The 14,219-nt window shown below is 38.2% G+C and overlaps 2 protein-coding genes across 2 annotated transcripts in view; both read right to left on the bottom strand.

Moving 5' to 3' along the window:
- Positions 1-14,219, bottom strand: part of LOC127375919 (uncharacterized) — a 629,637-nt gene that overhangs the window by 137,299 nt on the left and 478,119 nt on the right. The gene's annotated exons all lie outside the window — the stretch shown is intronic.
- Positions 1-14,219, bottom strand: part of adgrd2 (adhesion G protein-coupled receptor D2) — a 44,299-nt gene that overhangs the window by 14,583 nt on the left and 15,497 nt on the right. The window contains exons 17-19 of the mRNA XM_051422282.1: positions 8,878-9,011; positions 7,060-7,175; positions 1,873-1,993 (exon numbers count right to left, since the gene is read on the bottom strand). Coding sequence (XP_051278242.1) covers positions 1,873-1,993; positions 7,060-7,175; positions 8,878-9,011 — 371 coding nt within the window. The remainder of the gene's footprint in view (positions 1-1,872; positions 1,994-7,059; positions 7,176-8,877; positions 9,012-14,219) is intronic.

The raw sequence follows: 14,219 nt of genomic DNA, 5'->3' as shown, positions 1-14,219 counted from the left end.
TATCTCACCATAGAACAGGCTAAGAACATACCCCTATATGTATACTGCTGTTTTTCTTTTCTTCTCCTTCTATTTTAATGTGTTAAGTGATTATCAATCAATATCAATATTTTATTTCCAGTTGTTTGTATTTTCTTATTATATGTTTGTACTGTATCTTTGATTTTCAGGACCCCAGGAAAACTAGACAAAATTAAATAATCATAAACAATCATATATCATGTTATAATAAACAATTATCATTATTTCATTCACTTGTCTCTCCTGAAAATAATATCAGTTTAGTGAATTGAAAGCTGTGTTGAAATGTTGTTATTCAGCCCTGCTAGCTCTTACTCTCTTGGCCCTCAACTCTCTCTCCGTCATACTTTACTTTTATAGACTGTGGAAGCAGCTCAGTGAAAAAAGAGTTTTTTTGGTAAGGAGAAGAATATGGGCTGGCTCAGCATCATCCTCCTACCTACATAAGGAAGAACTCCTACTGTAATGTTATCTGCCCTCAGCTGGACACTGGCAGTAAATCTAAATTAACTAGCAGCTCTCTGGGGGTCACCCAGGGGCTAGCGCTCCTTTTGATTAATTAAAGACCGGGGAAGAGCATGGAGGGGTGTGTGGGGTAAGAAAAGACAAGGAGAGAGAGGCCGAGAGGTGTACGGAATGGACGGAAGGTGGAACAGTGAGGGAAGAGTGTCTGAGAGAGGAAGTAACTGCTGCGTTATCAGGGGAGGAGAGCTGGAGGTAGATGTGGTATGACCTGTGGTTCAAAGGCCTGACGGCCTTCTCCCACACACAGACACACACACACACACACAAACATGCATGAATACACAACTGCAGTTTTACAATTGCAGAGGAGCAGCTGAAGACATTGCGTGTGCAATAAAGCTTCATACAGACATATACAACACTGAGTATTGACACCTAAACACACAATCCAAAGTTAACTGACTTGTATGATTTTATATCTCCTAGACAATATGATATTTCAGTTATTATTTTCAAATGTATGTGGTTTTACTTTTTGCTGTATCTCGTGTCCGTTCTTAAAGCTGGGGAAGGCAGGTTATTTTTTGGTGTCACTGGGCCAAAATCCCATTATAACCTTTCAACATGTTAAGTCATGTTATGTGAACTCGCCCCTCTGACCTTTTGGCTCTGTTTTTAGCTTTTAGTCTAATAACCTCTGAAGCCTGGGGCGCTCAGCCCAGGGGCCACAGACCACTGGAGGGGCGTCTTTGAGAAGAAGAGTCGTGGCTAGAGGAACAGGGATTTTGGCGAGGAATGAGGAGGAGAGAGGGCTCAATGAGGAATGAGGGTTCACAGGGCAACCAAACTGACTCTGCTGCGATCTAGACTTGTGGGTTTGGTGGGTGGGGCTTTCTAGGCAGCGGAGAGAGAGGCTGAAGGTTTTCCCTGCAGTTTTAAAGGGGACCTATTATGCTCATTTCCAGCTCTACATATAGTCTAGTTTTGTATGATTCACTCTTCAAAAAAAAAATCCTTATTTATCTTGTACCAGCCCTTCACGCTGCCCCTCGGTTCATCCTCTGTCTAAAACTTTCTCAAGTAGGAAGACTCAAATCAAAACAATTATAAGGATTATGATGTTAGTTCATATACAATAACACTATGTGAATGTGAAAAAATTAGGTTCCTCTGGCTCCTCCTTGAGCTCCTAATTGCCACCGGGCCTGACAAAAGCAAACAATCTCAACTCATTTACTACTGTCAGGATATAGTCAACGTTTTAGCCAATATCTAAGAATTTACGGTAAACAACGTTTATTACTGGCAAATGGATATGTTCAGTTCACCAAAAATGATGCCCTTTTTTAGCGCTTTCATGCACAGCTATTACTTGTCTTTGTTTACCTGGAAGGCATTGAGAGCGATGAAGACATAGGTGACTACGACAGACAGATGGACCAGTACTCCACACAGCCAGGTCAGACCCAGCACTGGCAGCAGGATAAGAACTGGGCGGGTCACAGCCCTGCAAACACACACAAAATGCACATATATGAGTCATAAATGCAGTATGCACTTGAATTACACATACATATTCACAAATACACATGCACAAAAATGACGAGGTCTAACAGAAACAAAACTTCACACTATGTTGTTGTGCCACTGATTCCTAAGTATACCTTCTCTTTGTCAACCATTTTAGAAAACATGAGTATAGACCCACAGACGGAGCCAGCAGAGTGGAGTTTTCAAGGTATTTTGATGACATTTTCTTCTCAAATATTTCCTCCTTGAATCCCCATCAAACATCTCTACACAGCTATACGCCTACCACAGTCATACTCCTGTTCCTTTCAATGATCCTCATGCTTATGCGGCCATTTCATGGGGCAAGGCGGAAAAGGTCTCCTTTGTTCAAACCACTATTGTTGTCACACTGCTGCACCTGGGTAGAGAGATTAAGTTTTCAGACTGCACTGTGTTTGCAAGGACAAAGCCAGCACCCACTTCCCTCTCTTCCCTTTTATTTTTGAAAGTCGTTTTCCCTCTATCTCCTGAATTCATGTAACACTCTAAAAACTGGCACAGACATCTACTTTCAGTCGTTTGTAAGGCAATGAAGAGACCCAGCGAGAGGAGTAATAGTGCTGTAGCATTTGCATCAGGCTAAAACAAATGTACGAAAAAAAAACCTGGACAGAAGTGAGCTGCTGCATGCTGGGTTGAAGGACTTTTTACTTGAATATGAAAAGAGAACCAAGTCTCTCCTCAGCCGTAAGACATATTCTAATTCGAGTGTACTGAATTGTCTGAAAAAGCACCTTGTCTGAAAATGCATACAAATGCCTTATAAGCCATTTACATATAATCATCAGTTCTATTCTACAATATGAGGAAGATTTAGATTCCACCCAAATATAGTGGAGGTGAATAGTGTTTTATTTATGGTGTCCACGTTAAAAAATTACAAAAAAAAAAATTCAAAATGTTTCTCTTTTCTGACTAATTAAAGTCCTGCCCCTGTTAGCTCTGTGCTCAAATGACAGTTGACCAAACCTCGGGCAGAACTTTAGTCAACTTTCTCCTTTCCTGTCATCAACATATAAAAGATAGACGTTGCATCTCACTTCCTCCCACTGGCTCAGCTGTCAATCATGACATGGAACCCCCTTTTTATAGCTTCAAATGACTAATTAAAACCAAATTTATTAGAAAGATTAATGCTTGAATATACATCGGTGTGATAAAAAATACCTAAAATGACAGAAACTATCTCTTGAAAAATATATGAAGTGTAATTTGATTTTTTAATTTGGCCCATGTCCAATCTGTTAACATGGAGGCAGCGGCCTTTATGACCTAGTCCCAGTCAGCCACCAGGGGGCGATATAAATGTTTTGGCTTCACTTTTAGAGTGCTGTCATGTCTTTGTTTCCTTTACTTAGATATGCTATGCTAGGCTTGTCTACATATTATGAATACACGATCAGCCATAAGATTGTGAGCACTGACGAGTGAAGTGAATAACACTGATTATCTGGTTATCATGGCTCCTGTCAGTGGGTGGGATATATCAGACAACAACTGAACATTTTGTCCTCAGAGTTGATGTGTTAGAAGCAGGAAAAATGGGCAGCGTGAGGATTTGAGAGACTTTAACAGGGGCCACATTGTGATGGCTAGACGACTGGGTCAGAGCATCTCCAAACCTGCAGCTCTCGTGGGGTGTTCCCGGTCTGCAGAGGTCAGTACCTATCAAAAGAGCTCCAAGGAAGGAAAAGAACCAGAGACAGGGTCATGGGGGGCCAAGGCTCATTGATGCACGTGGGGAGTGAAGGCTGGCCCGTGTGGTCCGATCCAACAGACGAGCTACTGTAGCTCAAACTGCTGAAACAGTTAATGCTGGTTCTGACAGAAAGGGGTCAGAACACACAGTGCAGAGCAGTCTGTTGCATATCGGTTTACTGTTAAAAGACAAAAGCGACATACAGTATATATATAGTCACATTTCAGGTTAGCTTATGTCGGCAAAACATAGCTAGCGTTTTGCTAACATTAGCTTTCAAATGTACAAGTGATTGATGTAGATTAGCTAGCTAATAAGGTTGGGTTGATAATTGATATATAAATATATATTATGATTTTCAACATAGACAAGCACACTTTTTTTCCAGGGTGACAAAGTCAGGACCCGCCCTACTATGCCTTGATTGGCTAGTACTTGTTTGGTTGGTTAGGTTTGGGCATTAGGAGTGATAAGGATAAGTACACCAGGGTAAGCCAATCAGAGGCAGAGTAGGGCAGGTCATGACTTTGCCATCCTGGGAAAAAAATATTGCATACAGAAAGGACAAAGTTGATTGTGGTTGTGACTGAGGCTTGCTCAACTGTCATTGGAACACAGAGCTAAAAGGAGCGGGACTAGGAAGGATAATTTCTACTACTGACTTATACTTCACCACCTCTCAACAGTTCTCGTGTAGACTATTCATTTGATAGAAAGTAGCTCCAAAGAAAACTGCTAAAAACTAGGTCTATGATTGTCATTTGTAATAAATTTAATTTAAATAAATACAAATGTAAAGAGCCTTTAATTATATATAATATAATGTGTTATATATGTTCTGCCAGAAATGCATCACTTGCATGTGTATGTCAGCAGCACCCCAGGCAGCATCTGTGGTTATACTGCTAGAAATCTTCCTTTGCATACGTAACTATACTATAGCAGAATATCTAGAAAGGTATCATGGAGTAACCATAGCAACATAAAAAGCCACAATCTTCACAATGAAGAGTAAAATTATGTTTGCTCCTCAGCCTCTGACTGGCAATCATACAGTATGTACACAAGGCTCAGTGATTGTAATAGGAAATAGGAGCTGGCTCTATTTAAAAGATGAGTCTGGTGATATTAGTATAGTCTAATAGTCTATAGTCCTTAAAAATGCACTATTTCCTCCTGTTTGAGGAATGTTGGATAAAAAATAGAGTGACCAGCTGTTTTGGGTTTTAAATTACTGAACCCTTTTAAAAGATGGGAATAAATATTTTTGACATATTTTCAACGATTTAGCAGGAATGAATGGGTTTGAGTTTGAGTGCCACTGACAGGGAATATAGAAGAAAATCGATACATTATGTGGTGTAAATTGTACATACAAAGTCAGACTAATGCATTGTTGCTTTGAGTCATTTCACAGGATTTGTCGACAATAACGTGGCCAGACTTATCATAAAGGTAGCAGTATTTCTGTAAGATGTAGTGAAATAACAGAACTAAGAAAGGGTTCCTTGGCCAGTCAAAATTATGTTTTCAAGGCCCTATAACAACAAGGATGTACATGTGCTACAAAAAGGCCTTCAAACAGTCCTTAGTAATTAGGTTTGTTCAGTGAGTGGCAGAAAGTTTAAAGTTCCAATTCTATTCTACCTTCAGAGCATATGTTTTAGCAGCCTGTTCTCACTCCTAACTTGTCAAATATAGCAGCTTGTTGAGTGGCCCAACACTTCAAACTAACACACTCTAGGTATGTTTTAGCACCATTTCTGGACGAGCCTGTCTACCATAATATTCTGATGTGCTGAAATCAGGTGATTCTTATTTTTAACTTTCGTTAGTAACGTTAACTTTAAGTCTTTTCCTACACCTAACCAAGCAGTTTTATTGCCTGAGAGAGCCAGTATTTGACGAGTTGCCAGTGAAAACGTAGGACGAAGTCTCTGTGACGTCACCCATAGGTTTCTTAAAAGCCATTGTAAAGCTCAGTGTGGTCGGCTATGGCCTGCACCATCTTGGCAGCCCTGCCTCTGCCAGTTCCCGGCTAATCCAAAAATGGGCAAACAAGTGGATCAAACAAGGCTTAACTCTAAGCCTTGATATAATTTAAACAGGTGAGTTATATATAAGTAACCCCTCATACAGTTGTCATGAACAGGGAAATTAGCTATAGAGACCAAAATCGTTTTTGTACCAGGCTGTAAACATGTTTATTTCTGCTGTAAAGTTGGACATTTTAATATAGGGCCTTATGGAGATTGACTCACTACTGGAGCCAGTCTTAAGTGGCCATAAGAGGAACTGCAGCTTTTGTTAATTCCGTGTTGGCTTAATTGCAGCCGTGGAGGTTGCCACTTGGTGAGAACATGATGGTTTTAGACACTTATTATGTTGTGTGTCTAGAAGAACTGAACACTGCTACATGGAAGCTATAAAACGGAAACACTTACGGCCAGGACACACTCCACTGTCTACAGTGCGTTTGTTACAGAATGCCGTGTATTTTTTCCACGGTTATAATTGACATTAAACCAACAGCATATACACCTTACATTACAGTTTTAGTGCTTATATCTGTAGAAAAATATAAATATATTTGTATACCTCCTTTATCTGTTTCAGATTAAAAGCTCTGTGGCGTTTCAGTGGACAGAATCCATGTTAACAAGGCTTTTATTGGAGCACCCCTGTGGCTCCCCACATGCTCATAGATAGATTTCCTGGGGCTGGGTCTTTGCTGCAGTTTGGTTCTGACCTTGGTCCGTTGCTGTGTGTCATCCCCTCTCTCTCTCCCCCATTTCCTGTCTATCTTCAGCTGTCTCTTTCAAATAAAGGTGTAAAAGGCCCCAAAAAATATTGTATTCAGTGTAATTAGTGTAGAAAGATAGGGCTGGCAGCAGCAGAAACACTCTCTGCCTCTCTTGTAAAATAAATATTAAGTAATTTGAATGTCATTTTAAGTAAAGACTGACAGTACACACACACACACACACACACACACACACACACACACACACACACACACACACACACACACACACACATTCAGTTGTGTTGGAACCAGGTGTTAAGCTGATAAGCCCTTACAACTCCCACAGCAGATTCCGAGCCTAAACTCCCAATCTCTTACACTGCCTCTATTGACTACGGCTCGACCAAAAAAAGAAACGTGTGTGTGTGAAAGAGAGGGAGAGTGTGTGAGAGAGAGTGGGCGAACAAGAGAAAAGGACTCATGAAAGAAGGCGCACAAAAAGCGAGAGAAGAGGGAGAGAGTGACCGAGAGAGGTAGAGAAGCCATTGTATCTCACCAGGTGAGGTCAAAGGTCTGCATCTTTGATGCCGAGCTTGGACTGAGCATCTTAGCACGACGGCGAGCGCTGGAAACGGTCACCATGACAACCCGACACAGCACTACTGCATTGACCTGCAGGCAGAGGACAATAGCATCAACATGGCCTCCAGCAAACACGAGATGTGCCTCTGCAGATCCACTTGGCCTCAAGCTCACATGTAGAGGAGGGAAAGTTTACCCTCCTACTCAGACTGCACCAAATCACATCACAGTAAACAGCACTCAGCTGGACATTCTTTTCCATCTCAAATGGAAACATAGAACATATAGGAGGGAAATGCCAAAGCCCCATCTTCATTTAGAATGATCTTCTGTGCTGTGATAATTCAAGGATTATGTCATTTTTTTAATGTTTCTCTTCAAAGGTGCCCTGTGGAGTTATCTTGTAAATAAACCCAGTCATGTTTGCATTTAGTCCTAGTCTAAAATGCATTGTGTGTATCCCTGAGGCCTAATACATTTTTTAAATGCATTTCATTCATCATATAACATTTGTAAAGCCACATTTTTGAATATTTGGTTAGATAGCTCTTCTACTTATCTGCCTTTGGCAAGTGGGTTAGGGCAGGAAGTCATAGAACACAAAGGGGACTCACTCATCAAAACATTGCTTCATAGTACCACAATTGGTCAAAAACTCTTTAAAGGTCCAGTTGGTAGGATTAAGTGGTGTCTATTGGTTGCAGATCGCAACTACACCCTCAGTGTCTCATTCTCAGGTAACAAAAACACAACAATTATTATTTTCAGATAAAACACTAATGAAAACATAGCGATAAATATTATATTCCATTTCAATAGATCCTCCTAAATGTTACACACTGGACCTTTAAAGTGCACTCCACGATGAAAGTTTCAAATATTGCAGTGACCTTTAACATAGAGTGAAAGCTGTCACTGTATAAACTGAATATTGATTGTTGTTATTATTGGCCCTTCTCATTTACACTTTTTACACTCTTTAAAGACCCCCTCCAGACATATATGATGACATATATAAAAATGGTCTGCTTCAGGCCAGGTGCCAGGATGAAGTGACTGAGGGTATTGTTTTTACCCTAAACTAAAATGTATTGATTTAAACATGCAATAGTTTCAGAAAGGCTAAATAACAATGAAATGAGGCTACTGTTTCAAAATGAAAGAATACATTATTAATCAGAGCACTAACAAAAGAGAGAAGACAGGAGAAGGAACGAATGTAACGTTATGTTAATAACCACAAAAAGCAAGCAGGTATCATACTAAGTGATGTGTTCTGTCTGTCTGTTGATCTCCTCCGTTTCAGTACTATGGACAGCACGGCCCAATTGTAACATGTACAGTACATCAGCCAACCCGAACCCTTTCCACTTTCAGCAGATGAATGTGAAAACATCTTTCTAGAGTCAAACTGTGCACAGACAGCATTCAAACATCACACTGTAGGAACAAGAAGAAACACTGGTTTCTAACTGGAGAGGAACTTTAATTACTAAAAAGAGACATTGTACTATATGAGGTTTATTTTTTCTTCCAACTGTGCATTTTAACAAATACATTTAGGATCATCCTATTATTCTGTCTTGTTTTCATTTTTGACTGGAGGGAAACATATTAGACACACATTACTGTTCCAATGAGGCTATTTGTATATGTCTTAATACATGTCTAAAGGATCTTTAAAGAGTGTAGTCTTTTTAAAGGCAAAGGTTGTTCAAGTGGCCCACATATAAAAGAATGCCAGGAGGTACAGGAGGCAAAACATACACACACACTGAGTGAGATTACATACCGCCAAGACAAATATAACGGGTCCCACAAAGGCCCAAATGGTGTCAGTCTTCACATTGAGCCAGCAGTGATCATCTGCCTTGTACTCGTCCACTGATACTGCCAGTGTTACACCGACTATTAGAACAGGTAGTCCTGAAAAACAGTTTGATTAAGGACAGTGAGGAAGCAGCATGTTTAAAGACATATATTTAGTCTGTTCTGTTCTCTTAGTCTATTTAGTCTGAAGGGCAGCACATCTGCACAGAGGGCTGAAGGGGACACCTGAATATTTGTGCAGCTTATCCACACACTGTTCTCAGCTCATTATGCGACATAACACACACTCACAGATGGATTCGGGAACATGAACAGTAGCAGCTGCAGGATGTTGATTTTTTTTAAAAAACTAGGTTAAGGTTGCAGTGTAGCATAACATAACATCTACCACATGATGTTCTGTGTTGACATAAATTAACATCAATAAATCATCCTTATATTTGAGAAACAAGTCTAAAGCAGCCACCCCTATAGGCTGCAACCTTCATTACATTACCCAGCAAGAGTGAAGAGGCCCTGGGGTGGCATTAGATAAGCGTTTCCCTTTCTATCATTGAGAAAACTGAACTAGATAACATATTTTACTGATATTTCATATTATATTCAATGCATTACAATAACAGCACAGAATAGGGATGCACAATAGGGATAGCTGATAATTACCTGCTTCTTGTGGCCGATACACATAAGATAACTGATCATTTCACACTGATGTATTTAAAAAAGAAGTTTATAACCTGTAGTTTTTACACACTTGATGTTAAGAAAGGCTAAGATGTAGTGAGCTCTGATTTAACTAAACCTATCTGATATCAGTTTTACCAAACAGTTTCACAGAACATAAAGTTTATCAGTTCAAAATAAATAATAATTATTATGGACCGATAATTGATCAGCTGTAATTTAATTATCCTGATAATTCAAAATATAAATGTTCCATTATCAGCTGATAATTTATGTGCCCCAATAATTTTCCCTAGGACAGAACAACTGAGAAAACTGTACAATGAACCCAGATAGTGAACACAATAACTGCAGGAAGTTTGTGTAAGATGATCAGTTTTCCTGAGGAACTCTCAATACAATTCTCTATTGGTAATGTGTTTTTTTTTTTTTTTTTTTTTTTTTTACAATCATTGTGAATAACTTAATAGTCTTCAGTTTCAATTCAGTGTTTTCTTTTCATTGTTCTATTCGCTTTTTGGTTGTTTGAACTTTTCTAATGCAGTATGAGGTTTATCAGAGAGTGAAGGCTCTGTGAATATAGCTTGTGTTCAGCTCTTCAAAGTTTACATCTTAAATAACAATCTAAACTTTAAAAATATAAATGTAATTTAGTTTTCTGAACAAAAGGCTAAGCTATAGGCCAAACCAGTGCACTAGAAGATAGGCCAGGGCCACTGAAATGCTCTCTTTTTTTCCCCCTCTGTCTGTTTGTTTTATCTGTTTATTAAGTGATTTTTTTTATTTTTTATTGTGCCATTAGTTTGTTTCAAAACAAGTGGAGGCCAGAACAAGAACACATAAACAGTCAAAAGAGATTAAATATAAGTAAGTAAGACAAATGAGAAAAACAAAGGAGTCAGGAACAACAGGGATACAACATGAGTTCCAGCTGGTGGTTATGCAGTAAACACAGGGTGAAATGGAACAAAAACAAAAAAACTGTGTATGCAGATAGATGTGTCTGTGTGTGGTGTGTGTGTGTGTGATCATACATTTACATATTATACATATACCTACATCCTACATATATATATATATATATTTCTCTCTGCTTCCTCTCTCTGTTGATTGGAAGATCATTTGTGTGTGAAGTGAGGTTGGTCCTGAGGATGCTGTTTGTTTGTGTGCTAGGGTTACAGAAACAGGTCACACTATAATGCAATAAGTTATTTTAACTAAATAAATGGTTGAAACAGATCAGGTCACACATTCCTGATTAAGTACTTTTTACGAAGTATTTTGTTTTCACTGTACAAATAAAAATTGCAAAATGAAGTCAGTCACTTCAAATCCTGAATCTACTTGGTCAAGAAGGTTACTTACCTTACCTACTTACCTAAGCCAGTATACTTTGTGAATTGTTTGCAATGGGAGCACCAGGAGTTTACATGATGCGAAAAAATGTCAGAGGTGTGATGCAAAAAAAGTTCAACTTTGGGTAAAACACTTTTTACCCAGCCATCCATTCATGGTGGAGGAGGGGCGGGACAAATACCAACTGTCACATCCTATGTCCACATGTACAACAACAACAATGGAAGTGAAATCAATACTACATTTTTCTCTTTCAGCAGGTCAGTCATGCTATTAGGAGCACTAGGACGAGCCAGAGGAACCAGATTTTTTTCACAGTGTGATGGAGAGGTACTGTCAATGACTATGGGCAGCGTGCATACACACATACACACACACACACATATGCCATTCATTTCCCTCAACTCCTTTCTGCTCTCATTAAGTCATTAATAAACCTTGCCACTTGGTAGTTCTATGTTTATTAATCCATATATTAATATGTAACTTACCATCAGTGAGAGTACTGTTGTCTTAGGAGTTTGGTTGGCCAAACAGGGGCGTAATACAGTGGGCGGTTATATGTATGTTTTCCAGTTCATGTGGGCAGAATAATTACGTTTTGTTTGTAATATTAATTCTTGCCATAATAACTTGTTTGGGTCAAAAAGGAATAGGGGAGAAATTATAAATAAATTGTCTTTAAACTATATATTGTGTTTAGACGCTGGGAAGTGGAAACTACGGAAGCGTATTGCATTCACTTGAAAATATATTTTTTGGTTTGTTTTTCTGAGTAATTATTTGTGTTTTTCTGAGTAATTTTTTTTCTGTTTTTCAGAGTAATTTATTTTTATGGTTGGTTTTTTTCGGAGTAATTTTTTTCAGATTTTCTGAATAATTTTTTTTTCTGTTTTTCAGACATTTTTTTTTTCTGAGTTTAGAGAGCATTTGAAATAATAGACACATTCATTCCTTTATTGAGATCTCGATTTAACGGAAACAAACATAACTGGCTTGTTTAGTTTAATCAAGTTTTACTTTGATCTGGGTTTAAGACACTGGGAGATAGTCCTGTCTTTAAGTCATATAGATGGTATTATCATTAGCTTTTTAGCTAGTTTTTTAGCTAGTTTTTTTTTTTTTTTTCAAGTGAATGCAATACGCTTCCGTAGGAAACAGTTAATAATAATAAGAAAAGGTATTAATTGTTATTAATGGATGGAAATATTAAGCCCAGTGGGAGGGACTACGGGTTTAAAAGGGCTGCCTTTACCCTAGTGAAGTCAGTCCTGGCTTGGTTACAGTGGAGGTAATGTGCATTGGAGGATACAACCTGAGTAATCGAAGAAGTACTTGCTGTGATAGTCTATTTATTTATTTATTTTTGAAACGTTATGGCATTTTATCTTATAGCACAGGTTTTTCCTTTTTCAAGTTTTGCACTTTTGGACCACTTTCTGTAAATATTGGGAGACAAGAAATAAATTACACCAACCATATCTTCAGACTACGCTGAATTTTTGAGATGTTGGAAATAGAACCCTGCAACACACAGATTATCTGTCTCATGTACTACTGTCATGATATAGTGAAAGTTTAAGCATTACTTCTGCGGATATTCCGTATCATAACAACCAAAGTGTCTCAGATGACAAAACATGCTCCCAAGTGCTCCCAGCTGGGTCTTTTCAGAAGAGTGTGTGGTGTTTTCAGCTGGTAAAAAATGCTTGGGTGGACACAGTCCCTTGGTAAAGCCAAAACAGTTAATAAGGAGCAAAGGGATTTCTGGGAAATGTGGTCTGACCTTGCAAAAGCAATAGCACTAAGAATATCTGGTGATATGAAATATATGCCACCAGTCATGTCCTTGATAGTTTAGTATGCATGCATGTATATGTATGTATGTATGTATGTATGTATGTATGTATGTATGTACTGTATGTATGTAATAAATGTACATATTCCACATTTTTATCTGTTCATTTATAGATATACTATTCAGTTAGGGATTTGAACTGCAACTTTTTTATTATCAAGACTTTCCAAAAAAGAAATTTTTTTTAAATCAACATGAGCGCACGGAATTGGAAACATTCCACCTCACTTTTTTGTTGTAGCCTCTAAGAGACGCTAAGAAAGTGCTGTTCAACATATTTCCTCTATATTTTCGGTTTCTCTATTGGCTTTGCATCACTGCTGTTTATCCTCAACACTGGGCGTACTGGCTTTGGACCAACACATCACCATTTCAAGTTTGAAATCATAACAAAAATTACATTACAAAAAGATCCTATATAGCAGTTCACATCCGTTTGTGTTATCCTAACTGGCAATATTATAATATTATAACCATTTATTTTAACTGACACCTTGCTTGCAGTACCTTATATTCCAGTACTCATTTGATTTAAATATGACCTACAACTGGATGGACATACAAATGGCTGCAGAATTTAAATCAACACAGTTTCCATGTAAAGCATGAATTATGTACTAATAAAATGTCCAGAAAAATATAAAACACTGAAAATGACTAAATGTTGTAAAAGGTTGCCAAACATGTCAAAAATATAACTGAATACATCAGGTATTATACAAGTAAATAAATAGTGTTTGTGTTTTGCTATTGTAACAATACATGTAGGCTATACAGATTTTATTTTATTTGAAATGTAGTCCATTACTGAAATTAAAATGGCATGGCAAATTTTGTAATGAGTAACATAATCCATTTTCTTATATATACAAAAGAAAACAGACAGAAATATTATTATTTTTCTGTTTAAAATTTTAAAGTGTAAACAAAAATAATTTGGCATATTCAGCATTTACAGTTGGTCAAATCAGACAACATCTAGTGTCGTTTTCGGTTTCATTTCCCAGAAGGAATGAAACAGAAGTACTGTTGAGGCACTGCAGCCTCTTGAAGCTGCCTGCCTGTGCCCTCCCCACGTGTGTGTCCCCACATGAACTCTCCCTATCATCTGTCCGAGAGAAAGAAGCCAGCAGCACGTCCCACTCCAGCAGCTGAACCAAGCAAAAGTCAGCTCCACTCTCAATACACTGTGCAAGTGAATTGAGCAGGGATGACTAAACTCACAGAAAGTGTAGACGCAAACACTGAGATTATTGCTATGTCCTTCAAGCAAACTGAGGCATCAATCATTTATAACTCTTTTTTGTTCTACATTCTACTAAAAAGTCTTCTGCCTTCTGTACTTATTGTAGTTTATTGTTCTTAATCCTGATCTGACAAACAACTACCTTGTGCAGATTATCACT

The sequence above is a fragment of the Dicentrarchus labrax genome, unplaced genomic scaffold (assembly GCF_905237075.1).
Source record: "Dicentrarchus labrax unplaced genomic scaffold, dlabrax2021, whole genome shotgun sequence".
Lineage (NCBI taxonomy): Eukaryota > Metazoa > Chordata > Actinopteri > Moronidae > Dicentrarchus > Dicentrarchus labrax.
Note: the sequence above shows the minus strand (reverse complement) of the source record. Positions and strands in the feature narration are given on the sequence as shown.